This window comes from Ruditapes philippinarum, unplaced genomic scaffold, assembly GCF_026571515.1.
Source record: "Ruditapes philippinarum isolate M1 unplaced genomic scaffold, ASM2657151v2 ctg1556_1_1_1_1, whole genome shotgun sequence".
Classification (NCBI taxonomy): domain Eukaryota; kingdom Metazoa; phylum Mollusca; class Bivalvia; order Venerida; family Veneridae; genus Ruditapes; species Ruditapes philippinarum.
In genome coordinates, this window is record NW_026866328.1 from 215,281 (window position 1) to 243,095 (window position 27,815).

The 27,815-nt window shown below is 34.7% G+C and overlaps 2 protein-coding genes across 3 annotated transcripts; one reads left to right on the forward strand and one right to left on the reverse strand.

The window, feature by feature from the left end:
* Positions 1-323: 323 nt before the first annotated feature.
* On the reverse strand, positions 324-27,556 carry LOC132732153 (cytoplasmic dynein 2 intermediate chain 2-like). The gene is given in 12 exon segments (XM_060718519.1): positions 324-476; positions 1,244-1,267; positions 1,269-1,305; positions 2,755-2,793; positions 2,795-2,821; positions 3,909-3,988; positions 5,776-5,909; positions 7,323-7,504; positions 8,630-8,762; positions 9,692-9,830; positions 10,876-10,960; positions 27,301-27,556. Coding segments are annotated over 12 exon segments (1,092 nt in total). The 5' UTR covers positions 27,360-27,556.
* LOC132732150 (uncharacterized) lies at positions 15,162-17,163 on the forward strand. 2 transcript variants are annotated; one of them, XR_009625993.1, is made up of 2 exons: positions 15,162-15,505; positions 16,068-17,163. XR_009625993.1 is itself a non-coding variant. In XM_060718515.1 (2 exons), exons 1-2 carry the CDS (start codon positions 15,213-15,215, stop codon positions 16,333-16,335), a joined length of 372 nt encoding a protein of 123 aa, XP_060574498.1. In that variant the 5' UTR covers positions 15,162-15,212; the 3' UTR covers positions 16,336-17,163. The 2 variants fall into 2 exon arrangements, 1 of the variants encoding a protein (XP_060574498.1); XM_060718515.1 differs by having other exon boundaries at positions 15,162-15,316.
* Positions 27,557-27,815: the final 259 nt, after the last annotated feature.

Below are 27,815 nucleotides of genomic sequence, written 5' to 3' on the forward strand. Positions count from 1 at the left end.
CTGCCCGCTCTTCTTATTAATTGAAAGTAACTTAAACTCTGATGGATATTTACAGAATTTTTCTTGGATCATTTTTAAAGCTTCGTGTGAACCAAATAATAAATTGAAAGCAATTTAAATGTAAAAATAAAATACTTATTTCTTAATTTAAACCCTGTTCCCATAACTACCCCAAACCCCTGGTGGCGTAATCCACTTTTAAAACATGGGGTATAAATAACATAATTTAATTATTCCATAATGTAACTTCCCCCTGTTGAGGGATTTGAAACTCCCCCATGTGTAGAAGGTCCCTTTATTTTGACTTTTTGCTGCATTTTAAATTAACTGGGGACAGTTTTACCAGTCGTTTTCAAATCGTAAATCAACAGGTTACCAGCCTGAGTTGTAGCTGCCATTACAGTTGCTTTGACTGGTGACCATGTCACACAATGGACATAACCTTCCCCAGGCTCAATTGTCAACACGGGCTGAGCCTGAAAAAAAAATAATTCATACATTTTTCAAACTAACTACTTAGTTAATGGTCAAGCCTCAACATTAACATCTTATTTTCTTCATTTTTGTTGCAATGGAAAGTTTATGACAATATCAGCATGGTTTAAACTATAAATATTAAAACTCTCAGAAAACACAAGATAAAGATTGCACAAATTAATTCTACAACTATTTCTATTACTGAATGTACAATTATGGAACAAATAAAATTTTAGTATAATTGATAAATTTTACCAAAATATTTTATAAAATATAACTTTATACCCATTAAAATCATACATAAAAACATCAACGCCTGTTACTATCAGTAATACTTTAACCAACATATGATTATATGATATAATCTTAACATAAACATGCAACATTGCATATTTGTAAAAATGATGGATACACTATTTGTAATGGTACAAAAAAGACCCAGCACTTGAAATGGTCATTTGATATTTTGTTAATATAAATCTTCATTCTGAATTAATGGTAACCAATATATGGATATAGATACTGTTTTATAATTTTTCTAAGGTATGTCATAATAATCTACAAATGAAACCCTAAATCTGAACCTTATATGTATCCAGCAAAAACATACATGTAAAATTAACTTCAGCACTTTAGATACCTGTAAACTGTAATCCAGTACTGATCCAATAGATTTGTAAAATGTACTCCAGCCCTTTTAACCTACATGTAAAAACATGTACCTGCCCTAACAAAACTAGTAAAATGTACTCCAGCACTAACATACCTGTAAAATGCTGTACAGACGTATACACTTGATCCATGCCAGCACTAACAAAAGGCATTTTTCTGTGAAAAGGGAGAGCATCTACAGCAAGCAATACTTGGACCATGATGAGGGTTGTAAGTGAAGGTCACTGAGACCTTGAGGAGGTTAATAGATGATACCACAATCCCTAACAATGATTGGAATTATAAAAGTTTGTTTAACTATTGTGTCCACAATGCAGTGTAACTGCTTTTGACAAATATGGTGAAATCATTTGAATGGTTGTTTGGGTCTGTTTTGAAAAAATCTTAAAGCAGCACGCCTCCAGATTCACGCTAATTTTCAAGAAAATTTTGAAAATTTTTTTGAATGTATAATGATTGTGAAACTAACAAAAGGAAGCAATTTGGGCACATTATCAATGGTAACTTACAAAACCATGTAAATTATGCAAGAAGTTGTCAAAATATGCATAAATTGTCCTTAATGCGTTAGCAATGCAGTAGAAATATAGTTGTAAATATTGAAAACTCAGTCTTTGACCGCACATAACATGTAAAATATTACTTGAATCTTGAATCATTTAACATATTTCTCAAGAAAGTTTTATTAAAATATTTTGACTCGTCTGGAGGCATGCAGCTTTAAGTCACATCCATATGGTAAAGATCATACAACCACTTTCCAGCTTTACTGGTGGAGGAAGACATCTGGTGCACCTTTTTGTATTATTTCAGACACAAGCAGGCACCTGGGTAGAACCACTGACCTTCGGAAGCTAGATGGATAGTTTTATCACATTCAAGAACCCAAAGTCTCGAAACTGATCACGTTTTGTTGGGGGTTTTTTTGCTATCAAAAATATCTCTGATGCATCCATCTGAATGAAGCTTACAAGATATTTCTATGGCTATGTGATTAACATTACTTTACTCATTCAATTTAAATAACACCTTAAAATATCTAAAATATGAACTCTTGAAATGCTTTTTTATCATACTCCGTCAAATCGCCAAAGAGAATAGGTACACAATCATAATGTTATAAATCATAACACACAGTGAAAAACTTTTCTGTTCTCTCTGTTTGTCAACAAAGATGGATTTCATTGCCAAAATATTGATATGATCCTGATTAATCATGGTGTGTGAGTGTTTTGTATGCACAAATTATAGCTCAGTTGATATACATCTTGGTTAATTTTTCACGACCAGGTACCTTAAGTGAAAATAGATAATAGTACTTATACAAATGGGTGTAAAATTATTTCAAGGCGAGACGTTATAAGGCAGGAACATAAATCTCCGGAACTCAACTTACTTCCAGCAGGATTACTAGTATTCTAACAAATGGGCGTAGCATTAATACCAAACCAAGGGACACTACATGGAATGTCCAAACTGCACTTACTTCCAGCAGGGAGGGCCGTTGGAGAGTTCATCTAACACTTGAAGATGACACCAGCCTCTGATCCCACTAGGAACATGTCTTATCTTCACTGTTGGTATAATTACACGTTACGACCAAACCTCCCTTTATCTCCCCTTACACCTTTCACCTTCATAGACGGGTAAACTCTGAGCCATCACCATAAAACTGCAAACAAAAATGGACAGAAACTTATGACAGTCACAAAACTTATGATTGGTCACAGAAACTTATGACAGTCACAAGAAGCTTACCAAGTGTTTGGTTGGGTTTTATGTAACCAACACAGTATAGGTAATATGGCAACTTTACAGCTTTACTGGTGGAGAAGTAGAAACCACTTATGTTCGTTTAAGCTAACTGGATGCTTCCTCAATACAGCCGTGAGGGACAAAGGGTTTGAATTCAACGGTTGAATAGACTACTCGACCTTGGACCACAAACTACTCAGCCATGGACACCCTTTTACCAAGGAAGTACTATGTTGTGAAAACATAGCAGAGATTACAAAGTTTCTTAAACTGCTGGAACCGGAAATGATTTAGCTTTATGCCATTGATACAGAGTAGAGTCAGGCCAGCCTTTGCAACCATGCACTTTGACACAGCTCAAAACTGTTGGTAGCTCAATTTTTGTGTTATGATATTGAAATCTCTTAAACTTTGAATGGACTGTTCAAAAATTCATCTCAAGGTAAATTTATAACTAAAATTCAATGTGATAAAGGTAAAGTTGTTAATTAAAGCACATTCTGACATTGTTCATCATAATGATAATCCTAAGAAAATGTTAATACTACTGATAAGCAATGTGTGTTGTTTCATATAGGCAATAATACAGATGCTACTTCCTGCATTGTTTCCAACATGGGCAGCCACCCGGGTAAAACCACTTATAGTTATGTTTGTTTGGTTGGTTTTAATGCCAATCTCAATGGCCTTCTTCTCATAGGTCGGACCAACTAACCGGCATTCCTAGATAACTAACCAGTAATTTGGTATTTCTTCACAAAAGACCAACTACTAATCACCATTATTTCTAGACCAGTGGTGATAGACAAATGACCATTAGACTTGATGTCCGAGTTCAATTGTCAGTTGAAGAAAAATTGTATTGCCTCAGAATTGAACCAGGGGCGCCTGCATTACTAATCTGATGCTCTCGCTATGTATCTAAACGGGCAATCCCCAACCACTTGGTAACTAGGTGTAAAGTTTCAACATTAAACAATTCCATTAAAATCTTCAATACAAACCCATCTTTAGGCTGTAACTTTTGAGCTTTTCTGTCTATTTTCCACTGTATAATTTTTCCATCTGCACTGGCACTGACCAGCTGAAAATATAGAGGAAAAGAGCTTACTATAGTCTTAACAAAATATTGTCCTCAAGCTTAAAGATCCTGTATGTTGTGATCAAAGTGGTAAACCACACTAAGTGAAATTATATATATGTACATAATATTGCAAATAAAACAATTTTGAAACATCAAAGATGTAAAATATGTACTGTAAATATTTGTGCATATTATATGTAATCATTAAAATATATGCATTCATTATCTTAATTGTACATTTGACTAAAAACTTGTATAGAAAATAATTTTTTCATTACCTCCCATTTATCTTACATGGAAAGTGTTAAATGTCGGATTATATATTCATAAACAATTTTGGAACCTACAATATTGATAAATCTTAATTTGAAGCATCATATATTATGACTTTAATAAACCATAAAAAAAATTGTTGTTACAGGATCTTTTAAGAGTATCACAACAACAATCTACATGAAATTGAGACTTTCTGTATAATTTGATACTTTAGTGCAGTAACCGTTACTGGTTAACTCCTTATATAATTTAATAAGAGTTAACCTGTTACTGCACTAAGGTGACAATATATTTACAGTCTGGAACTCTGAATACCAAATTTTTTACAAACTGGCAAGTAGTTGAGGTGTTTCTAACATGTATAACAATAGCTAGAAAAGGTTTAATGGAAAATTAAAATTTTTATTCTATGATCTGATTGAACTCATTTACTATTTATTCTGTACAAGTAACCTTTGCCATTAATAATTAAATATTACAATAGTTGACACTTATTGACGACCCACTTCATTTTTCTGTCAACAGTGGCATATAAAACAGAGGTCGTATTTCATAAAGTTTTATCAACGTAAATGTTTCCTTACCAAGTTTTCACAAACTTTTAAGTTATATCTTCTCAGTTTTTGATCGGATTAAACTTAACTATGTTGCTGTGACTTGACCTGTTGATCATATAACCTCAAAATCAACAGGGTTGAAATTCATCTACTGCCCATAATCAATGTCCCTATCTACTGCCAATAACCAATGTCCCCTTTCTACTGCCCATAACTAATGTCCCTATCTACTGCCCATAACCAATGTCCTATCTACTGCCCATAACCAATGTCCTTATCTAACTGTCCCATAACCAATGTCCCTATCTACTGCCCATAACCAATTTCCCTTTCTACTGCCCACAACTAATGACCCTATCTACTGCCCAAAACCAATGTCCCTATCTACTGCCCATAACCAATGACCCTATCTACTGCCCATTAAACCAATGTCCCTTTCTACTGCCCATAACCAATGTCCCTATCTACTGCCCATAACCAATGTCCCTTTCTACTGCCCATAACCAATGTCCCTATCTACTGCCCATAACCAATGTCCCTATCTACTGCCCATAACCAATGTCCCTATCTACTGCCCATAACCAATGTCCCTATCTACTGCCCATAACCAATGTCCCTATTTACTGCCCATAACCAATGTCCCTATCAATTTCAACAAAATTAGGCTCATTTCTCATTAAGTTATTAATCCGACAAGAATTTTACACAAAGTGGCACTGTGACCTTGACTAATGACTTCAAAATTGATCATTTACTGACCATTAACAAGGTCCCTGCTTATTTACATAAACCAAGCTTATTCCTTCTCATGTTATTGTTGATCAGACAATGATAGCAGTATGTACGGACATACAAACAGACATACAGATCACCCCAGCACAGTATGCTCCCCTCTTTTTTTGTTTGTTTGTCTCTTTTTTTAAGTTGGATAATAAAATATTGTAAATAACATACATATATTTTCTTTCCCTTGTTGTCAGTGATCCAGTATACTTTAGATACAGGTTCCTGGTGGGCATCCTCTCCGAGCCCTGATGTGGCAATCAACATGTCATCTTCCCTACTAAGATCCCATAGCAACACCTCACCTATAAGTAAACATAAGCCTTTGACTTTGAAAGTATATATATATATATCATTCAAGGCTGGGGAAGTAGCCCTGTCCTTAATTATTGGGGAAAAATTATATGCTATATTTCCAAAGGAGAAGAAAAAACTTTTTTCAAATTCAATTTTTTGATAAAACTGTATGATTTCAAAGAATTTTTCTCTAGGGAAGCCAACCTATAACGGCACCTGCTATAGAAAGGAAAAAAGCCCTGTCATTTTGCTCTAACCTTAACCTTTGGCATGTAAAAGTTAAATACTTTAAATGAGCTGCGTCACGACAAAACCAACGTAATGCGTTTGCGACCAGCATTGATCCAGACCAGCCTCGCATCCACGCAGTCTGATCAGGATCCATGCTGTTCGCTATCAGTTTCTCTACTTGTAATAGGGTTGGTAAGCGAACAGTATGGATCCTGATCAGACTGCGCGGATGCTGGTCGCAAACGCACTATGTTGGTATTGTCATGATGCGGCTCAAATGGATTTGTCCATATTTACAATCTGGTCAAGATCATTCATCATTCCAGGGAAAATTTCAAATTAAGTACTGACTGAAAAGCAAACAGGGCATACAATGCGTAGATGTGTCAGCATATCTTGGTCTGCACTAATTGTATGGGTAGAATTTGTTGCCGGGTTGTTCAAAACATTGGTTAGTGATAACCAATGGATGAAATCATTATCCACTGGCTAGACTTTGTCTGTTGGATAAATTCTGTTGTTCAAAAATTATCTAACAGATAAAATGTGCAATCCAGTGGTTAACTTTAACCAGTCCTATGACCACCGGGACTGTCGGCCATTTTGTTTCTAGAATCACTAACCGGCCCTGTTGCATTGTGGTACTTTAACAGTGGATAAATATGTAATCCACTGGTTAGGTAGCCAGGGTCTATCCAACTGTCAACAATGAAATTTCATCCACTGGATAGATGGCCACTGGTTAGGTATCTAACCAGTGGATAGGCTATCAATTGGTTAATTTTAACCAATGTTTTGAAAACCCCGGTCCAGCAGGCTAAATTCTTTCAAATGTCACATTTTATTTAAATCAATAGTCTTTCTAACATTCAGATGGTCTCTGATAACCAATAATTACAGTTTTCATCTCGGACACAACAAAATCCACAGCACATTGGTCACTATCCCAAGTCAACCTTATACAATAACCTATCAATGTTTTAATAGGAATCATTTTCACACCTATCCATGAAACAAGAGGTTTGTGATGACCCTACATCACCAACCTAAATTCCATTGCTAAAATTGTTAATAAAATGTTTGATGAGAAATTATGTCTTTGGGTCAGACTGACTGAGGGCCATTTTGACCCTTCAGCCATCTTTTATATACACTTCAATTAAATAACATTGTTAATAGAATATATTTACCGTTAAAATTTCCACCAGCAATAATGGCTGGATTTTTTGGATGGAATGCGAGGCACATAAGGCAACTGTCTAGCTCTATAGTGGTGTCGGGTTTATCTTCCTTTATGCTGCTACGGTCCAGATTCCACGTACACATCGCTGTACGGTGCGTACACCAATCTTCATGCTCCAGCTGACCAAATCTACACATCAGTCAAGGTTCCATAGTTATTTATAGAATAAAAGCTACTATCACACACATGGTGGTTTGAACTTGTTGCTTGTTTTCGTGCTGATTATTTCACAACTTTTTTTTTGTCATAGCTCCAAGGTTAGAGCACCTTACTGACTTTCCTAGATAACAAACTGGTAATTACCAATTTGTCTGCATCAGTAACTGACAAACTACTAACCCCACATGATTTCTTAATCAGCAGTGAGAGACAAATGACCATTAGACTAAATGCCCAAGATAAAATGTCACAGAGAAATTTTGCCTCGCCAGAGAACTAAGCCAGTTACAGACATCTGGATTACAAATCCAATGTTCTTTCAATAGAGCTAATTGGATTTCATTCTACTTTTTCAACATTAATGTTACGAATAGAACTACTCCACAAGTTTTAAAATATTTACAAAAAAACAAGAGGATTACTTTTCCTACTGTCAGAATTACATTTTGGCACTTGTATCCTACCATAAACTTAAACTGTGCCACAGTTTATCTTAAGCTCTAATCTGACATCAACAAACTGAAGGTCATACAGTACAGTAGAATTCTCGACAAAAAAATGGACCTTATAAAGAAACGCATTTTTCTGGATCAGAAACAAATTCGTCAGTGGATTTATATTTACAGCAGATCCCAGCTATGTGGCAAATTGAAAATGCAATCAGAAGATGAATTGTCATACAGTCAAACTTTGTTCGCTCGAACTCGGAGGGCCTGAGCAAATTAGTTTGAGAGATCGATAGTTCGAGTCAACTGAAGTTGAACTAATTATGGCAGATCCTAACTATGTGGCAAATAGAAAATGCGATCAGAGGATAAATCTTCAGATTTTTTAAATGTTATCTGAATTTAAGAAGTGTGTGTATAAAAAATTATACTCATTGTTTTTAAAATTATCTAACTGTTGTAAAAAATCAACAACTGAATCATTCCTACTTCTAAGCAAGAGGATATAACTCTGTTGTGAATATATACATAATATGAAAGATGAATTTCTTGCATATGATATCTCTCCATAATAATCTGTATTGTCAATTTAAAAGCACCATCATGAAAAATGTTCAAAATAATAAAGAAGTTTTCAGTAAAAGGATACGATGCCGCAACCACAGAACCCGTAGAGTTCCATGATAAATCTGTCACCTGAAACTTGCCTAGGAGAGCTGGATTAATCAAACTGTGAATACAACTCACACCTGAAGTGTCTTCATCCAGACCAATGTCAAAATCTGAAAGGAATAAGCATTAAAATTTGTATATACATTTTGTATCATCACCGAATTTTGAAAATTTCAACATCAAAACCTGAAAATTTCAATATCAAATTTTGAAAATTTCAACACTAAATTCTGAAAATATCAACATTGAATTTTGAAATTTTCAACATCAAATTCTAAAAACATAGACATCAAAATCTGACAATAATTGGTGCAAGTCATCCTTTATTATATCTCTAGCAGATTGGTCACTACACAAAGTCAACATAAGATACATGTACCAAAACCAAATGACTGTCTAAAAGGAAGCAACCCAGCAATGACAAAAGAGTCATATATAGTAATCGTGATTTTTGTATGTGATGCATATATCAGTAAAATAATCAATACAATTATTATTTGTATATTTAAAATGATAGGAAATATGTTGCATTCTCAACAGCTGCTGTCAACTTTTCGTGGAAAGATAACAGCTAGAGTTATATATCCATACATACCACACAAATCGTGAGATGTCAAGCTGACATGGGACTGAAAAAAAAGGAGTGTTATGTGACATTCATGTTTCATTATGACCTTGTCCTCTGAGAAGTCAGCTTAATCTTTTGCACATAATTTGTTCTGATTTTAAGATCACTTGTGCAGAATTATTTTAAGCCCTAGGACATGTGCTTTCTGAGAAGCAGGTTTAAATGTGCTTTCCTATTATATGCGCAGGCTGAACTGGATCCATGCTGGTGCAAACGCACTATGTTGGTTTTGTCATGATGCAGCTCATATTTAAGATAAAGCTAACATGAAAACTAAGTGACCAGTGACAGACAGATAGTCCGGTCAGTTACTATGTGACCAAAACAGAAAACTCAATCAATTTTCGTGCACACAAACCAACACAACAAACACATATACACAGAAGATTCTGCATATAAAATTAAACTTACCATCAAATGCTCTACTTTTAAGATTATTATTCAATTGTTTTGAAATATAGGGTTCAATTTTTTGAAGAAATTCCACCAGTCGACCAGATCGATCTTCTGCTAATCTCAATTTCTTTTTGGGCTCTTCATCTGTTTGTACCTACATTAGAACAAAACAAAACAATGTGGACTGCTTTAAAACAAAAGTCTGGAGAAGAAAAAGTGGACAGGTTTAAAACCAAACTCCTCACAGTGATTACCTCCCTTGGCAGAATTGTAATCACTGCCTTCACAGACGTCACATGATGATGAAAGTCACATGACGTAACGTCGAAATTCAAATGTAAATATCGACCGTTACATAGAAAATCTAACGTCATTTTTCTCTTTCTGTTTTATTTTTAACTTTTTGTACCTACGTCCGTTATATTTTATCAAAAAATTATAAAAAGTATACAAAATAATGAAAAATAAATTAAAAAGCTAAAAAATATAAATATCCAAATATTGATATTTCAATGTTTGTGATGGCAGAGATCTCTGTACTGATAAGGGGAGATCACTGCGTAGGAGATTGGTTTAAGACATAGAAACAAAAGTCCAAAGAAAACAAAATGGACTGGTTTAAAATAAAAGAAAAAGAACAAAAAAAACACTGAAACAAAAGTCCAAAGAAAACAATGTGGACTGGTTTAAAATATTTAAAAAGTAAAAAGTTAAAAAAAAACAATCATTAAAAACTTACACCAATAACAGTCTTATAACAGTTTTTATGTTCTTTGTGTATCTTAACATCAGTAATAATTTATCACAAATATGTTGATATAAATATCATATAACTGTCAAAAATATTTTAGTATTATTGTGTCTACCCATAACTGATCAAGACTCTACAGGCCTTTATTCTATTTTTAGCACTGACGTCCATTTTCTGCAGCTAACGTGAGCATTTTTTATAGATCACTATCCAATTATATAGCAACAGACCAAGGTGTTCAAAGTTGAGGTTGTTTACAGCAAAAAATGACGCCAGACAAGAGATGGTGGACGTGGCAGGGCAGATCACAATATCTCAACTGCGCATGCTCAACCAAACTAAAAATACCCAAGATTCCCTTTTCAGCTTCTAAATTCATAATGTACCAAAGTTTAAACTGAAGGGTACTATTTATAAATATAAGTTATAAAGAAATAAAGATAATTACCCCTTCATCTATGTATTTATAGGACTGCGCAGACTGGTCGCAAACCTGAAGTTCCATCGTCTGCGTCTGCTGATCATCTAAGTACCTGTATAAAACATAAACAAATCAATTATAATTATCATGTAACTGGTAACATTACTTTTACTGGCTTCTTACTTATAAGAGGCTACAAAATCATGACAACTTTCCAGCATTACTGGTGGAAAAATACCTCAAGAGTCCCTTCTTGCATCATTTCATGCACAAGAGGGTTTACCTATGTTAGACAGTAGAATTGCCAGTTTGATTTTTTTGTTTGATTTGGTTTTACGTCGCACCAACATAGTATAGGTCATATGGCGATGTTCAAGCTTTACTGGTGGAGGAAGACCTCAGATGCCCTTCTGCACATGAAAGAATCCATAGGCCCTTTCAAGATTCAAATCAACAGAGGTGAGTGACAAGTGGTTTAAAGTCAACAACCTTAACAACTTGGCCACAGGCGCCCCTAGAACTGCCAGAACCAAGGACATTCTGTAATCTACCTTGATAGCTTCCTCACATGAAAGATTTCAAAGTCAGTAAAAATTTTCAAATAAGTAAACCTGGAACACACAGTAGTGAGGTGCAAGTGGTACCACTCTGCCATGAGGCCCCCATTAATCAAAGTGATTCTATAGAACTGTTTGTGACATCACTGTTAAACACAGTAAGTGACATGTCACAACAAGTGATATAAAATCTCTGTCACAAGCATCTTTATAAGAACAGGGGTTATCCATTGCGTATTACGTTGTTACAGTCTAAACAAGGAATCCTGGATATTGTTGAAAAAAGAAATGGATGCTCCGTTAAGTGGCTCAAGAGTACATATACATACAGATAGTTCCATTCAAGCAGTTATAAATACTGCAAAATCATTAATTTTTGTGGGCCACTTATTTTGAATTTAAGATCCAACAAAAATAATTTTTTCTGCTGTACGATAATTTACATTACACTATAATGGGTGCAAGTTGAAAATTTGAAAAAACCTGAAAAACTGTAATTCATAATCATTTTCCTATATAATCTAATAGTAAAACATGATGAAATTTGTCACAAAAAACCTGAGCTTCAGGCATATGCCTGAAAACCCATGCTGACTATTTGCATTTCACTTTCTAAGAATCAAGAAATTAAAAGATGCTTCGAAAAATGTCCCTTTAAACAAACCAAACAATTTCATACCCAAGAAATAAAATGAATTCTTTTCAGAAAATGTAAAAAACAAGGAAAGCAGCATGAATTCCAAATCTAAAATAATTGAACGGTATAATGAATATTCTAGAATGAAATTTTGTTACTTTGAAAAATTTTGAAAACAGGAGTTCCATCAAGAGTTATGAAAAATAAAATTTAAAAGGTGAAAATTGCAAACTGGTTTAATGAAGTCTGTTTATGAGAGATACAATGTTGACAAAATTTCAGGTCAAATTAATGATATAACTTCTATTCATGTATGCCTAGGAGCATTTAACACATCCTCTTTAGTGTATACAAATTTATTTTAGTTTGATTATTAGTTGGAAGCTATAATCTTATTGAAACACTCTCGAATCCGTTCCAGGAACCAGTACTAAGCAATGAATTTCTTGCTCAAGGAAACAACGGCTTGCCCCTGACAAGGTTTGAACCCATGTCGTCAGCTATCCTTAGATTACCAGCTCGACGCGTCAACCAGTCGGCCACGCCGCCACATCCTCTTTATTCGCCATTAATACATAACAGACAAATCAAATTTGTTCATTTCCTATACCTTAATTGTATTAGATATATACGCAGAAAAATTGAATGGCAAATAAAAAATGGTTGCATTTCGTAGAATAAGATGACCTAACAATGTCATATTCTTGTCATATACATTTACTTCCAAGAAAAGCGGTAACAAATTGGATAAAAACTGACAATGAATAATATCATCATCTGACAAAATACCACACAACATAATCATTTTTTATTCACTGAACAGCTTGCTTATAAATAAACACATCAATCAATCATTTCTTCTGAGCATATTGATAACAACTGTTAACTGTTTGAATTAATAACATGAAATGCATGTATTATTGCAATGATAAAATAACAAATTACAAATATTAATATAATTATTGAGTAAGGAAGCTAGTGAATTTTTACTAAGTATACTGTTATTTTTGACAAGCTGCAGAGCTTAAAAAGAAGATTTTTATTTCTTCTGATTTTTACGCAGCTTTGAACCATTAACTTTTCTTTGCCCATAACTCAGCAATCAATCCATCTTTGAGTAACTATTAGTCTAAATACTATACCAATTTTTCTGCAATTGACAGATTACTAATCCTACATGATTTCTGAATCAGGGTGGAGAGACTAATAATTATTAGGATCTTTGACCCCCATTAATTGTCAGGAAAAAAAAAATTGCCCCAAGGAGGATCAAACCAAAAACCCCTTGGTTTTTTGAGCAAAGAGGGCTCTCATAAAATTCAAGAGTAACTGTTGAAATCCAGGGCTTTTTTCCCCTTCTATAGCAAGGGCCGTTACTGGGCAGCGCTTTACCAAAGAAAAATTCTTTAAAATCATGCAGTTTTTCAGAAAAAAATTTCTCCCCCTTTTGCAAATATACTGTATGAGTAGAAATATTCACGGGCTTTAAATTTTCGCGATCTTCGCGGTGACATTCGATCCGCGAATTCATGTTTAGCGCGAATATTTCTACACCAATTATTTCTTAACAGTCATATTTTTGCGCTTCTATAGGACAATGTATGTCAGAGTGTGATATGCTTTCACACTTTTTATTTAAATGTTTACTGAGTAATTGTGTTTTGTTTTGTAAGTTATTCATCATTTAAAATCCTTTATATATGTGCTTTTTTGTATAGTTTGTTTAGAAAAACCAAAACATGATCTGATCAGGTGTGAAGAGGTTTATAACACAAACTGTGAAAAATTATGCACGTTAACGGGCATTCTTTAGTTTGCTATAATATGTCCGCTAGACAATGCCTTTTTCTGTACAATTATGTATTGTTTGACACCTGGTATTGAAAATAACTGTGAACTCCCACGATGATTACAGTTATTTTCCTTATTTTTTAACCTGGGTAGTCAACGCGAATTAATGATTTTCGGCAGTCACCTCCGCGAATTCAAAATAGCGCGAATATTTGTATAGACCCCCAAAGTGGACCTTTCCGCGAAATTTTGCTTCCGCAAATTTAAATACACATACAGTACCATGTAATGTAGCCCCAAAAGTAAGGGCAGGGCTTTTTCCCCTACCTGTGAAAAAAAGTTCTGAAATCTATAACTTAAAGCAAGAAATGTTGAACGACACATATGCCCCACTTTCTAGCCCTTGAATCACATTATTGGTAATTTTGTTATAGAAACTTGCCATAAATGGGTACATGGAAGTGTTCAATTATGGAAAAAACAAGAGCTGTCGGTAGGACAGCACGCTCGACTATTCTAAGTGCTTGATAGTAAAAGAGCCTTGATATTGTTAAATTTTTTAAGTTCACAAAAGGGCTAATTTTTCTTTATAAATTCATGTTATAGGCCTAATAGAGAGTCTAATTATACAGCATTGGCTTGACTTTTCGGAAGGTAATGTCACAAGGGTGTTTTATTGAGTATAATAATACTAATTACCTATGAATACATAAATTTGACAGAAAAGGTACAAAGGCTTGTTATTAAGATGTTTTATCAAGTAAATCACTGCTTAATTATTATGAATGCATAAAATTGTCCCAAAAAAGGCACAAACCCTTCAGTAGTTATTGAGATAACAGCTTACAAGCAAAATTTTACCATGATTTTCTAAGTTGAAAAAGGGGAGAAAAATCAGCCTAAATGCAAGATAGAATTATGGATCTTTGTCAGTGACCTACAATTATGACCCTAAATGCATATGTGAAGTTTTAAATAAATATCTTTAATAGTTATTGAGATATGTAAAACTTGCATGTAAACATTAACCAAGAGACTAAGTAGAAAAGGGGAATTGAATCAGCCTTAATGCAAGATAGAGTTATGGAACTTGGTCAGTGACATACAATTATGACCCTCCAATTATGACTGTAAGTGCATGTGCAAAGTTTCAAGTAAATATCTTTGAAGACCTTTAACCTTTAACCAAAATTTCTAAGTTTCAAAGGGGCAAATAATTCTGCAAATATTGCAGGCAGAGTTATGCAATTTTGCAAACTGATGTACATTGTTACTATAAAAAAGTATTTTAAATTTCAATTGAATATCTCAAGCAATAATTGAGATATTTCGTCGCCTTATTTCCAGAGGGACGTAAATCGATTTTTTGGCAAAATGTCATGTTTGGTATCGTTGGATTCGTAATTTCAAGCTATACAAGATGGGCCGACTTACACCCATGTAGAACTAATAATAAATACGCTATTTTCCGTTCCAAGAAGACGTAAGTCCGTTTAAACACATAATTTGATTTCCAAAAAGTCGTAACTCAACAACCAATGGGAATGGCCGATTTCACTCTAAACGGTGCTAGGGTACAATTTTCACTTGCAAAAGTATCCATTTTTGAAAACTGCATCGTAAAGTAAACATGATTTTGATCAAGTTATGGGAATTATTTTTAATAGAAAATGTAAGTATAAACTAAAAGTACTGTTTTATTTCAGAATTTCTTGCAGCGGTGTTTTAAAATGTTCTGATTTACACCTGTTCCAATGGTTTAGTGAATAGACCTATTTCGGATGCACACTGTATTTGGACAAAGTTTGGATTGGGCAGACAACATCCCCTTAAACCATTCAGTGTGTTATGTTTAACTTTTTTGTCACCATTTACATTATGTATGCACATATAAATAGTATGTAACATACATTCCAAGTAAATGTGTATCCACCTATCTTATATTTTAACACGTTGTGTGCCCTTTCTGGGAAATCAGTCACCAGAACCAGTTAGATGTTTTAACAAGTCATTCTTGGTTGATGTTTAAATTTTATTTTTAAAGCTGCCATACGGTTTTGCTGATCACATTGTATATTAAACCCATTGGGACCTTGTTTGCGTGCCAGTATGGACGTGCGCAGTTCTTTCATAAGACTGTTCTAAAGTTCAAACATGATTATTTTTTATAACTTTTTTTCTGTTGATCACTATGATTTCTGAATATTTCAAATACCATAAATTGATATTTTCAGGAGTGCAAGGATTCAAGATCTGCCTAGTGAAGTATTGGTGAAAATATTCCAGTTTTTACAACTTGAAGATCTATTAAGAACGGTCAATCGTGTCTGTGTTCTCTTCTACAATCTAATTGAAAATTCTGCTGTATTGTGGAAAGAAATTGACTTCTCACACCCACTGGAACTGACAGCAAACAATTTGTATCAGGTGCTTCGACATTCTAGGAAGACAGAAACATTGTTACTACCTTGTGCAACATACCATTGTGCTAATGCAAATTAGACAGAATATTTACGACATCAGACTTCACTTCGCTGGTTTGGATTGACATAACTGATGCGAAAGTATCAACTTTGTGATTCCTGGATGGTGCACCAAATCTAGAAATAGTGAACGTTAGTGGATGTTCGAACCTTATAGATGATGATTTCTTGGTACTTAAAGACAGCACTAAACTAGAACAGATTTATGTGAGTTTCACAAGAATACTACCAGAAACTTTGGAAGTAATTTGCAAAGATAAGCCTCTCATCTGTGTAGATGCATGTGGAGTCAAGCTGAACATTCAAACGTGCCAGAACATTTTGCAAAACACAACTGACTGGAGAGCTTGTCTACTTCAATATATCACTATGTTCTTCTGTTTCCAAAGAAAACTTTAAAGCAGAAATTCTGGATTTATATTTGAACACATCTATTTCAATACACAACCATGAGTACTAGTAAATTCAGTTTAAGATAAGTTATGAACATGCTGGAAGATGATCAGTTACAGTATAGTGATGACTTGTTTGAGAGCAATGGTGAACAGTCTTATGATGTAAATTAAATATTTGACAATGTACCAAATGATTTATGCGACCAGCAGTTCAGTGAGCAAAATGAAACTAACCTAAACACTTTTGACAATGTGGACGATTCTATATCTTTAGCACATAATTCGGATGAAAATTTAAGTTCTATTCCTGATACAGTAACTTTGAATTTTTATGACACTAGCAGATTACCAGAATCAGAAATATCAGAGGAGACATGTGATTCCCACTTTAAAGATTACCAGAAATCTAGTACTGTGATCAATTTCAAAGGAGTTCCCTATACAAAGGTCAAAGTTTTGAGATATACTAAGAGCCAGCCATTGCTTTCAGTGAACAACAATACCAAAATTATATTCTTGTCAAACAAGAACAACTGAAGAAACACTGAGAGAACTGCCCAGTACACAGCAATTAAGAAAAGTACCCGTGATTCCACTAAATAAGAAAAAAGATTTGTCAAGTATGCTAAAGTACATGCCAGCGATGGATCAGGAGTTCTATAGGGGCTGCAAACTTGTGATTGAAAAGCAGTGACTGAAATCAAGCTTAGATGGGATCTGTGTTGGGGTTATGAGAACTGTGTTTGGGTTATGAGAAATTTGTTGGGGTTATGAGAAGTGTGTTAGGGTTATGAGAACTGTGTTGGGGTTATGAGAATTGTGTTAGGGTCATGAGAACTGTGTTGGGGTTATGAGAAATATCAGGTTATTGTTAGTCTGTATGTGCATCAGATAATATATTGAGATAGGGGTTTCTAAAGTATGATATCTGTATTACAGTATGATATGTTGTTTTAGTTTTCATAAAGTTTACTGTTGGTGTTCATAATGTTATCATTTGATCATAAATAGCAATGTTGTTATGCATAAGAAACCATTTAAATTCTTATTGTTATGGTTTTTGGTATTGAAAGTCAAGTGATGACTCAGTTTAAATTGTGAATTGAAAGGTGTTTGGTCAGTTGAGATGAATGTATGTTTAAGGTTCTTTTATAAGCAGTTAACTACAAGTATTGTTGTTGTTTTCAGCTAAGACACAGGTGAATTTTTTATTCTCAATGTAAATAATGGTTGACATAACTGGGCTTTAATACTTTGCTAGTGGCAAGATTTATATCTAGCTGTCAGTCAGAGTCTTTTTAACCTGAGTGCAGTAATGCTTTAATAAATACACCATTCTCATTAAAAACGTCAATGAATGTGGACCTACAGTATAATATTATACCCTCATTGATTGAATATTGTAATAAGAAGTAATAAAAACTGTTTGCCTAGTACTATAATTAATTGGACATATTTCTTTCTTATCAAACTTCCAAATCAAATGTAATAGTGATATATTTCTGTGCAAACTTAGCCATGCTGTATTTTTTGTGTTCCATTAACTGTTCAAATAAACTATTCAAATCATTTTTACTTTTTTCTATGCTCCTGTTATGAAGATGGACGTTTGGACTTTGCAACACAACACATAGGATCTAGTAGGACACACGTAAATAGAGTTTAGAACGACTTTCCTATGGAGGTCACTCACAAATTGAGTTTAGGTCGACTTTTGAAAATTAGCATTAAATTCACACGAAACTCCATTAACGTTGTGTCCTCCACAGAAACTCCTTAACTCCTAACGTTTACAGCTTTTTTCAAAAGTATATTCAGTCATCTTGGTTGGCTGTTTCTGTACAAATATTATTGTGCTTGTGCCAAATATGTTTCTAATCTGACTTGTAACAGAATGCGGCGTCTCCCATTGCGATTCAAACCTTTGTGGTTGAGACCATCAGATATAGTCTTACTGGGATGTGTGACAGCAAACCATTTTTTTAAAAATTAAACTAACAGTTTTCTATTTTGTGAGATTCTTGAGAAAATTCAAATGTATTATTCATTCCAGAAAGTCGTAACATATGATTTGAGACTTAAATTTATTTCCATATGGACGTAACTCGAAGTTGCGTTTTGGAACTAAAATTATAACACAAAAATTCATTTTCAGGGGAATTTCAAAAAAATGTTTTTAATAAATAAGGAAAAGTAATTATCTGATAAGCCTGAAAGTGGACATGCTTATTTAAAAGCATATGACCAATATCCTTTCAAAAATTCAGCTCGTTAGCCCTAGAGGTAAAGGCTGTACAGCATATCAAAACTTTAAATGCGTTTTTCGTGAAAGTAACTAAATGCAACTTACGTCCCTCTGGAAATAAGGCGACGATTTAACTTTACAAAAAAACTTTAACCAAAATTTCTAAGTTCCAAAGGGGCATAATTCTGTCAATATTGTAGGCAGAGTTATCCAACTTGTCAATCTGATGTACCTTGTTACTATAAATAAGTATTATGAGTTTCAATTGAATATCTCAAGCAATAATTGAGATATTTGACTTTACAAAAAACTTTAACCAAAATTTCTATGTTAAAAAGGGGCATAATTCTGTCAATATTGTAGGCAGAGTTATCCAACTTGTCAATCTGATGTACCTTGTTACTATAAATAAGTATTGTAAGTTTCAATTGAATATCTCAAGTAATAATTGAGATATTTGACTTTACAAAAAACTTTAACCAACGCAGACGCGGACGCTGACGCCGGGGCCACTACAATAGCTAGACTATTCGTAATAAAAATAATGAATACTTTGTGATAAATAGTTTTCAAGAAAATGAGACATTTAAGGCCCCTGTGACCTAGATCTTTGAACTAGTGACCAAAAATCAATAGGGGTCATCTAATTGTTATGACCAATCAATATTAGAAATATGAAGACTTTGTGATAAATAGCTTTCAAGATAATGAGCAGAAACCATACTATAACATTCAAGAACCCTGTAACCTTGACCTTCGACCTAGTGACCCCAAAATCACTAGGGGTCACTTTCTAGTTATGACCAATCAGTATGTGAAATATGAAGACTTTGTGATAAAGAGTTTTCAAGATTACAAGCGGAAACCATTCTGACATTTAAGGAGCATTTGACCTTGACCTTTGATCTATTGACCCAAAAAGCAATACGAATCATCTGTTGGTTATGACCAATCATCATGTGAAGACTTCGTGATAATTATCTATCAAGATGAGCTGAAATCCAAGAAATAAATCCCTAGTCATTAGAAGGGCACGTAACAAGCCACAAGAACTAGACACAGAAAGCTTTCTGGGATTCTTGAAATCTCTGGAAAAGGTCAAAAGAAGATTCACAAATATCTGGGTGGGTGGGGACTTGAACGTTCCAAAGATGTACTGGGACACTTCTAGTCCATCCCAGTCTTGCAAACACGCTTCCTTCTACAGACAGGTCATTGAAACTTTCAACGATGCCAACCTCACCCAAATGGTCAACCTCCCTACTCAAGGAAATAACATCCTTGATTTATTTCTTATTAAAAACCCCACTCTTAAGTAAACCAGGTCCATATCGTCCCAGGTATCAGTGAAGTGAAAGTCAAGACATCCCAAAGGATAAGTTACCAAGAGCCTCATATGATTCTCCTTTATAAAAAAGCAAACTGGCAAAACATTTACCAGTCACTAATTGACTAATTAGTGACTATCACCAGGTTATGAAGACAAATGGAAAATACTCTGCACTTTATAGAGAGGATTATGGGAAAATTTCTCAGACACTCTAAACTCTCTTACTGAAGAATGGACTCCATCAAAAAAAAACTTCAATTAGGGATCACCTTCCCTGGGTCAACCAATATGTCAAGAGACTGATAGGCCTTTAAAAAGGTTTTAATAAATCAGGATCATCTTCTGATCATAAAAAGTTTCTTAACATGAAACATCTAGTGCTGAAAAAGGTTAAAGAGGCTAATAGCCAGTATCTTGAAGATATCTTAAACTAAAGCAACACTGATGCCCAAAATGGTCACAAACCCAACGCAAAAGAACTTGAGAAACTTCTCAATAACCTAAACCTTCATAAGGCCTGTGATTTGGATGGTCTCTTTTTGTTGAATTTCAAAGATGGTGTCCCTGTCTTGCCCATAACAATTCGAAATTTAGGAGTTTTCATAAGAGTTTTTGTGGTAGTTTGGTTGTTGATGGCTGGAAAGGTGATTTTGGCTTTAGGTTTTTCGTCTGGTACTGGTACTTCTACTGTTTTGAAAACTTTCTCTGGAAATCCATGCTGTTTGATGCTATGTTTCCTTAAGCCCGTCTCACACAAAACACGGTTGGGCACACGATTCCCATACGGTATACTCGGTTATATACGGGTTGACTGGTACGAGTTTTGAGCTCCAGCCGTGCTTGTGGATTAGTTGGCACGAATTAGACTCGAATATAGCACGAGTATGTACGAATTGAGCACGGAATTACTTGGTCAAGCAAGGTTTCAACACCGATTTGCATATGAATACATACGACTGTTGAACGGTTCCAAGTACGGTCTAGTACGGTTAAACACGACTTTTACTCGATTTTCTCGACTTTCACAGGGTTTACATAGGGTCCCGCCGACTTTTGTTCGAGTTAGGCTCGAAATATCACACATTTGTGTATGTTTTGATATAAATTAACCCATTTTGATGACTTGGCTTCATGAATTTTCGAAATTTCAGCTACGAACACCTTTATATAGATCATTAAAATCAATAAATGAATAAAAAGCTGAAGAAATGTAAAATGAATGTGTCTTTTTTTCTGTGGTGCAGCGGTTGCTGGAGGGCATTTGAGTTTGAATCCCTGGGAGACATGGTTATTGTTGGTTGGTCCTCCAGCTTATCAGAGTCAATAAGTTGGACTGGTCGGTGGGCCTGGATGGCTTTTCTTGTATTCCTTCTATGCGTCCAAACCTTCTTCTTTGGATACATTCTAGTGTGATGCATCAAGTACTCTTGGTATGGTAGCAGCAGTTAGTTGTGTTTTTGTAACGTTCTTGCTGAGGCCGTGTTAGAACGTAATAGGCTGTGTGAGACCCTGTATACCCGTACTTTACCGTGTCGGCCATGTATGTTTCGTATATGAACCGTATTGGTCGTATAGCGATCGTATGAAAGCGTGTGTGCACTCGTTTGAATCATACCGTGACCTTGAGACATTCGGGTGTTATTTTTATCGGGTGTTGGATGTAGGACTTGGGGACGGTCTCGAACAATTCCATACGATCTATATACGACATTGATACGATTGGGCTCACTCGTGGAGTGGACTTCACATACGGCTGTATATACGGTCTCATACGGTCTCTTACGGTCTTGTACTGTCGCTTATACGGTCATACACAGACATGGCATCCGTACCAGTTTTTTAAAAGTTTTAAAAATCATACACGGCTTACACGGATAAACTCGAATGGCCCGAGTGTAACTCGGATAACGCTACGGTTAGCTGGTTGTATGTACGGTTTACACAGGTGGCCAACCGTGTTAGCCTTGTGTCCTGTGTGAGATGGGCTTTAGGTACATGACTTTTGCTTGAGTCTTTGAACACCATGAACATTCAAATATTATTGTATTATTTCCATGTGTCTTTATGTGTTTGTACCGCTGTTGTTTTGTTGTGCCTACATAGCCACATGTATCACACATGTAGTGGTATTCTTTCTTATAGAGAAGTTTGGATGCAAAGAATATTTCTTGTTCCAAATCTATTGGTTTAGGTTGAGACCCTGTGGAGTCAGAGTTTTTAATCTCCGTATCCATACTTCCTCAAGTCTTAGACGTTTGTTTATGTTACGTTCACTTCCTTGGATAATGATGACATTGACATCGTTTATCGTATGTCCCGCGCTATTAAAATGGCGGGAAATTGGTTTTGTAGTATTTCTAGTTCTGACGTCGGCCTTATGACCGTAGAATTGATCATGTAATGTGTTTCCTGTTTGTCCAACGAACTGTAGGCTACATTGTTTGCATGTAATAAGATAAATAATACTAACAGTTGTGCCATTCAAATGGCTGTTTATGGAGTATTTTGCCTTTGTTACTGTACTAGAGAATTCTGTCGAGTTTGTCATGTATTTACAAACAAAGCATTTCTTACCACATGTGTAACTGCCCTTTTGTAGCAACTGCTGGTTAAGGTCGGACCTAACCAGCATGTCTATGACGGATTTAGCTCTACATATAATGGACAGAATCTTCGTAAATTTTATGAAGTTGGTGGAAGTGCTGCATGAGATAATGTGAAGGTTTCTATTAAAGATTCTTCGAGCATTAGGAGTGAATGGATTATAGGTGTATGTGAACAGAATAATTCTGGACTTTGTTTTTCGTGTCCCTGTTGGTGGACAAAATTTGTAGTCTGTCCAATTCTCAGCTTTCTTGATAGCTTTTTTTACTAAATCCTTAGGGTATCCTCTCACTGTGAGATTTTGTAAAAGATATTCTGCGCATTTAGGTATGCTGTTGTACCGCTACAGATCGGTCGTAATCTTACCGCTTGGCTGTATGGGATGCTCTTTTTTTGGGTGTGTAGGGTGGTAACTAGTATAATGTAGATACATATGTGCATCTGAAGGTTTGGTATAGACCGTAGTGTGAAGAATACCTGTGTTGTCCTTACTAATTTGAGTGTCTAAGAAATTAGCTTCCTTTGGATTGATATCATAAGTAAAATTAATTGACTCATGAAATTGGTTTAAACAGGCCATGAGGGAATTCAATTCCTGTCTGCTGTGCGGCCAAATCATAAATATGTCATCGATGTATCTCCACCAGAAATCTTGACTCAAGATGTGCCATAAATATTATTGCATAGCTAGGGGCGCATTTTGTTCCCATATTTGTTCCTGATATCTGGTCATAAAATTTTCTGTTGAACTAAAAACATGTTTTCTTAAGCACAAAAAGCATAAGTCGGAGAATGATCCATGATTTAGGTTTGTCTTTTCTTCGATTATGAAGGGCCTCTCTTAAGGCCCATATGCCGTCTTTATGCGGTATTGATGTGTACAAAGGGGTTACGTCGATGGTAACCAAAAGAGATTTCCTGATTAGTTAAATTTCAACAGGAAATTATTGGTGTCCTTGATATATGAGTCTACTGCCTGTGCCAATGGCTTATCATGATAGTCAATATACCTTGAAATAATCTCAGTTGGGCCATTGCATACCAAAACTATAGGTCTGCCGGGATTATTTGGTTTGCGTATTTTGGGGAGCATATAAAAGACCGGTGTTCTGCAATGTTTAGGTTTTAGATAGGCTAGGTCTTCTTCTTATAGTAGACTGTACTTCTTTAAGTAATTTAGAAAGTTTATTTCAGCAACTTTTTTGTGAGTTTTATCAGAAGATACTAATTCATAAAATTCATTGTTGTTAAGTTGTCGGAGACCTTCTTTAATATATGCGTCCTTATCCTCATCTACTAATCATGACTAACCTCCATGCCAAATATGACGACTGTAGGTCAAAGGAATCTTAAGTTATTAGGCGGACAAGCTTTTTAAAGTCAAGGCCCCTGTGACCTTGACCTTTGACCTGGTGACCTCAAAATCAATAGGGGTCATCTACTAATCATGACTAACTACCATGCCAAATATGAAGACTGTGGGTCAAAGGAATCTTAAGTTATAGGGCGGAAATGAAAAAACCGACTGCCGGACGGCCGGCCGGCCGGACGGACAAGCTGATTCCAGTATACCCCCCTTACAACTTTGTTGTGCGGGGGTATAATAATACTAACAGTTGTGCAATTCAAATGGCTGTTTATGGAGTATTTTGCCTTTGTTACTGTACTAGAGAATTCTGTCGAGTTTGTCATGTATTTACAAACAAAGCATTTCTTACCACATGTGTAACTGCCCTTTTGTAGCAACTGCTGGTTAAGGTCGGACCTAACCAGCATGTCTATGACGGATTTAGCTCTACATGTAATGGATAGAATCTTCGTAAATTTTATGAAGTTGGTGGAAGTGCTGCACGAGATAATGTGAAGGTTTCTATTAAAGATTCTTTGAGCATTAGGAGTGAATGGATTATAGGTGTATGTGAACAGAATAATTCTGGACTTTGTTTTTCGTGTCCCTGTTGGTGGACAAAATTTGTAGTCTGTCCAATTCTCAGCTTTCTTGATAGCTTTTTTTACTAAATCCTTAGGGTATCCTCTGGCTGTGAGATTTTGTAAAAGATATTCTGTGCATTTAGGTATGCTGTTGTACCACTACAGATCGGTCGTAATCTTACCGCTTGGCTGTATGGGATGCTCTTTTTTTGGGTGTGTAGGGTGGTAACTAGTATAATGTAGATACATATGTGCATCTGTAGGTTTGGTATAGACCGTAGTGTGAAGAATACCTGTGTTGTCCTTACTAATTTGAGTGTCTAAGAAATTAGCTTTCTTTGGATTGATATCATAAGTAAAATTAATTGACTCATGAAATTGGTTTAAACAGGCCATGAGGGAATTCAATTCCTGTCTGCTGTGCGGCCAAATCATAAATATGTCATCGATGTATCTCCACCAGAAATCTTGACTCAAGATGTGCCATAAATATTATTGCGTAGCTAGGGGCGCATTTTGTTCCCATATTTGTTCCTGATATCTGGTCATAAAATTTTCTGTTGAACTAAAAACATGTTTTCTTAAGCACAAAAAGCATAAGTCGGAGAATGATCCATGATTTAGGTTTGTCTTTTCTTCGATTATGAAGGGCCTCTCTTAAGGCCCGTATGCTGTCTTTATGCGGTATTGAAGGGGTTACGTCGATGGTTACCAAAAGGGATTTCCTGATTAGTTAAATTTCAACAGGAAATTATTGGTGTCCTTGATATATGAGTCTACTGCCTGTGCCAATGGCTTATTATGATAGTCAATATACCTTGAAATATTCTCAGTTGGGCGGTTGCATGCCGAAACTATAGGTCTGCCGGGATTATTTGGTTTGCGTATTTTGGGGAGCATATAAAAGACCGGTGTTCTGCAATGTTTAGGTTTTAGATAGGCTAGGTCTTCTTCTTATAGTAGACTGTACTTCTTTAAGTAATTTAGAAAGTTTATTTCAGCAACTATTTTGTGAGTTTTATCAGAAGATACTAATTCATAAAATTCATTGTTGTTAAGTTGTCGGAGACCTTCTTTAATATATGCGTCCTTGTCTAAAATGACGACTGGGCCACCTTTGTCTGCACTTTTTATTACTATATCTTTGTTTGAGGGTAGAGAAAAAATAGCTTGTCTTTCTTCCGCTGTTATATTTGAGTTAGTTTATTTTGTGTTAATTTTTTTAAAAGTTGTAGATTTGTACTCACAATAAAGGTTTCTAGCTCAATCGATTTAGAGATAGGTGGTGACCAGCCTGATGGCTGTTTAAATGGGCTTTATTATATAGTTACAACAGTACAGACACTTCACCTCCCAGACACTTCACCCTAGGCCCTTTTTTGCAGACACTTCACCCCTCAGACAGTTCACCCCTCATTTTAAGAAATTTGATTGAGACACTTCACCCCTCATTTTTTTAATTTTGTGTTAAACAATTATTTATGTAGATTATGTTAAATACATTCAATAGTGATTGAGTATGTTTATTGTTTTAAGCCATTGTCTAATAAATTTTGAGTTGATTTAATTCTTGAAGTTTTGGTACTTAATTAAGTTTGATTTCAGTTTGATCCTTACCATATAATAATCATTGAGTTACGTTCATTTGGTGATGGTTTGTGCTTTAACCTTGTGCTTAATTTACATAACTGGTGCTATTTATTTGTTTAATAAATGACATTATGAATGATCTTTGTATTAAATGCAGGATAATTGTGTCTGATAATGATGATAAATAATTTATATTTATATTTATTATATTTTATAAAGCAACTGATTCATTCATTCATATTCATTTATATTCATTTTATTTATTTATTTATCTATTTAATTTATTTATTAAGAATAAATTTAATTTTCATACAATTATACCATTTTAATTCAATTATCTAATCAATTGTGAGATAACCGTTGAATAAACAACTAATCAACATGTGGAATAAACAAGGTGACATGCAATAAACACTTAATGGATGAAAGTGCTGTGATATATCATTTGACAATTCAACCAATTAACCTAAATCAGCTTTAAACTTAGTAAAAATAAAGGTAATATGCAAAATTTTTAATCAAATAATACTAAAAATAATAAATATAAACATATATAAGCATTTTGTTGTTGACCAACTTGTTTTATTTACTTTATAGAACAAAATGGGATGAGGGGTGAAGTGTCTTACTGTTTTTGGGGGGTTAAGTGTCTTAAGGGGTGAAGTGTCTTCAAAATTTGAGGCGTGAAGTGTCTGGGGGGTGAGGTGTCTTGCTACCCAGTACAACAATTTATTATTATCATATCAGAGATGTAATCTATGTTTTACTTCTGTCAAATATAAATAGGGGTCTAAGCAAAGAGATAATGATTGCTGAGAAGATGAGATAAATACTACATAGATATTTCAGATTGTTAAGTTCTTTTTGTAGATTTAATAACAAGTCTACCTTTCCTTCTTCCAAGTTGATGTAAAATTCACTCCATCCAGCGATTCGTCTGTAAACATTGTCACTTTTCCCGTCCTTTTCCAGATTATATAACGAAAAGTTCTTATTAATCAATTAAACATTATCTAAATAAATATACTGTTTTGATTAAATCATTTCCGTTCAGGTAATAATACGCCTAACATGCCGAATGTCTTAGACACTCAATTTATTTGTTTACATGCAAAATATTTATTCAGTGTCGTCAGAAGCATTAATTTATTAAGCGACTGCGTGACCGTGATTTGGTATGACTAAATTATAGATTTGGTATGACTAAACTACATAACGGAGATATTTTTGGCGCAAAGGATGTTCAACGGAGTTCACAATTTAAAATGCAGATGAACTTCAGACTGAATTAAATGCTACTCAGTATGCTAGAATATTGTAATTTTTGGAACTTAAAAGTGAATTCTGCAAAACAAGGGTTGTAATATTTTTAGGGACAGGAATCGTATGGAAGATGCACCTAA

What these genes read in the sequence shown, in the direction of transcription:
- LOC132732150 (XM_060718515.1), top strand. Translation starts at nt 15,213, where the DNA reads ATGTTTGGTATCGTTGGATTCGTAATTTCAAGCTATACAAGATGGGCC. An exon ending in ATTTTCCGTTCCAAGAAGAC is followed by an intron (nt 15,317 to 16,067) that starts GTAAGTCCGTTT and finishes TGATATTTTCAG; the next exon opens with GAGTGCAAGGATTCAAGATC.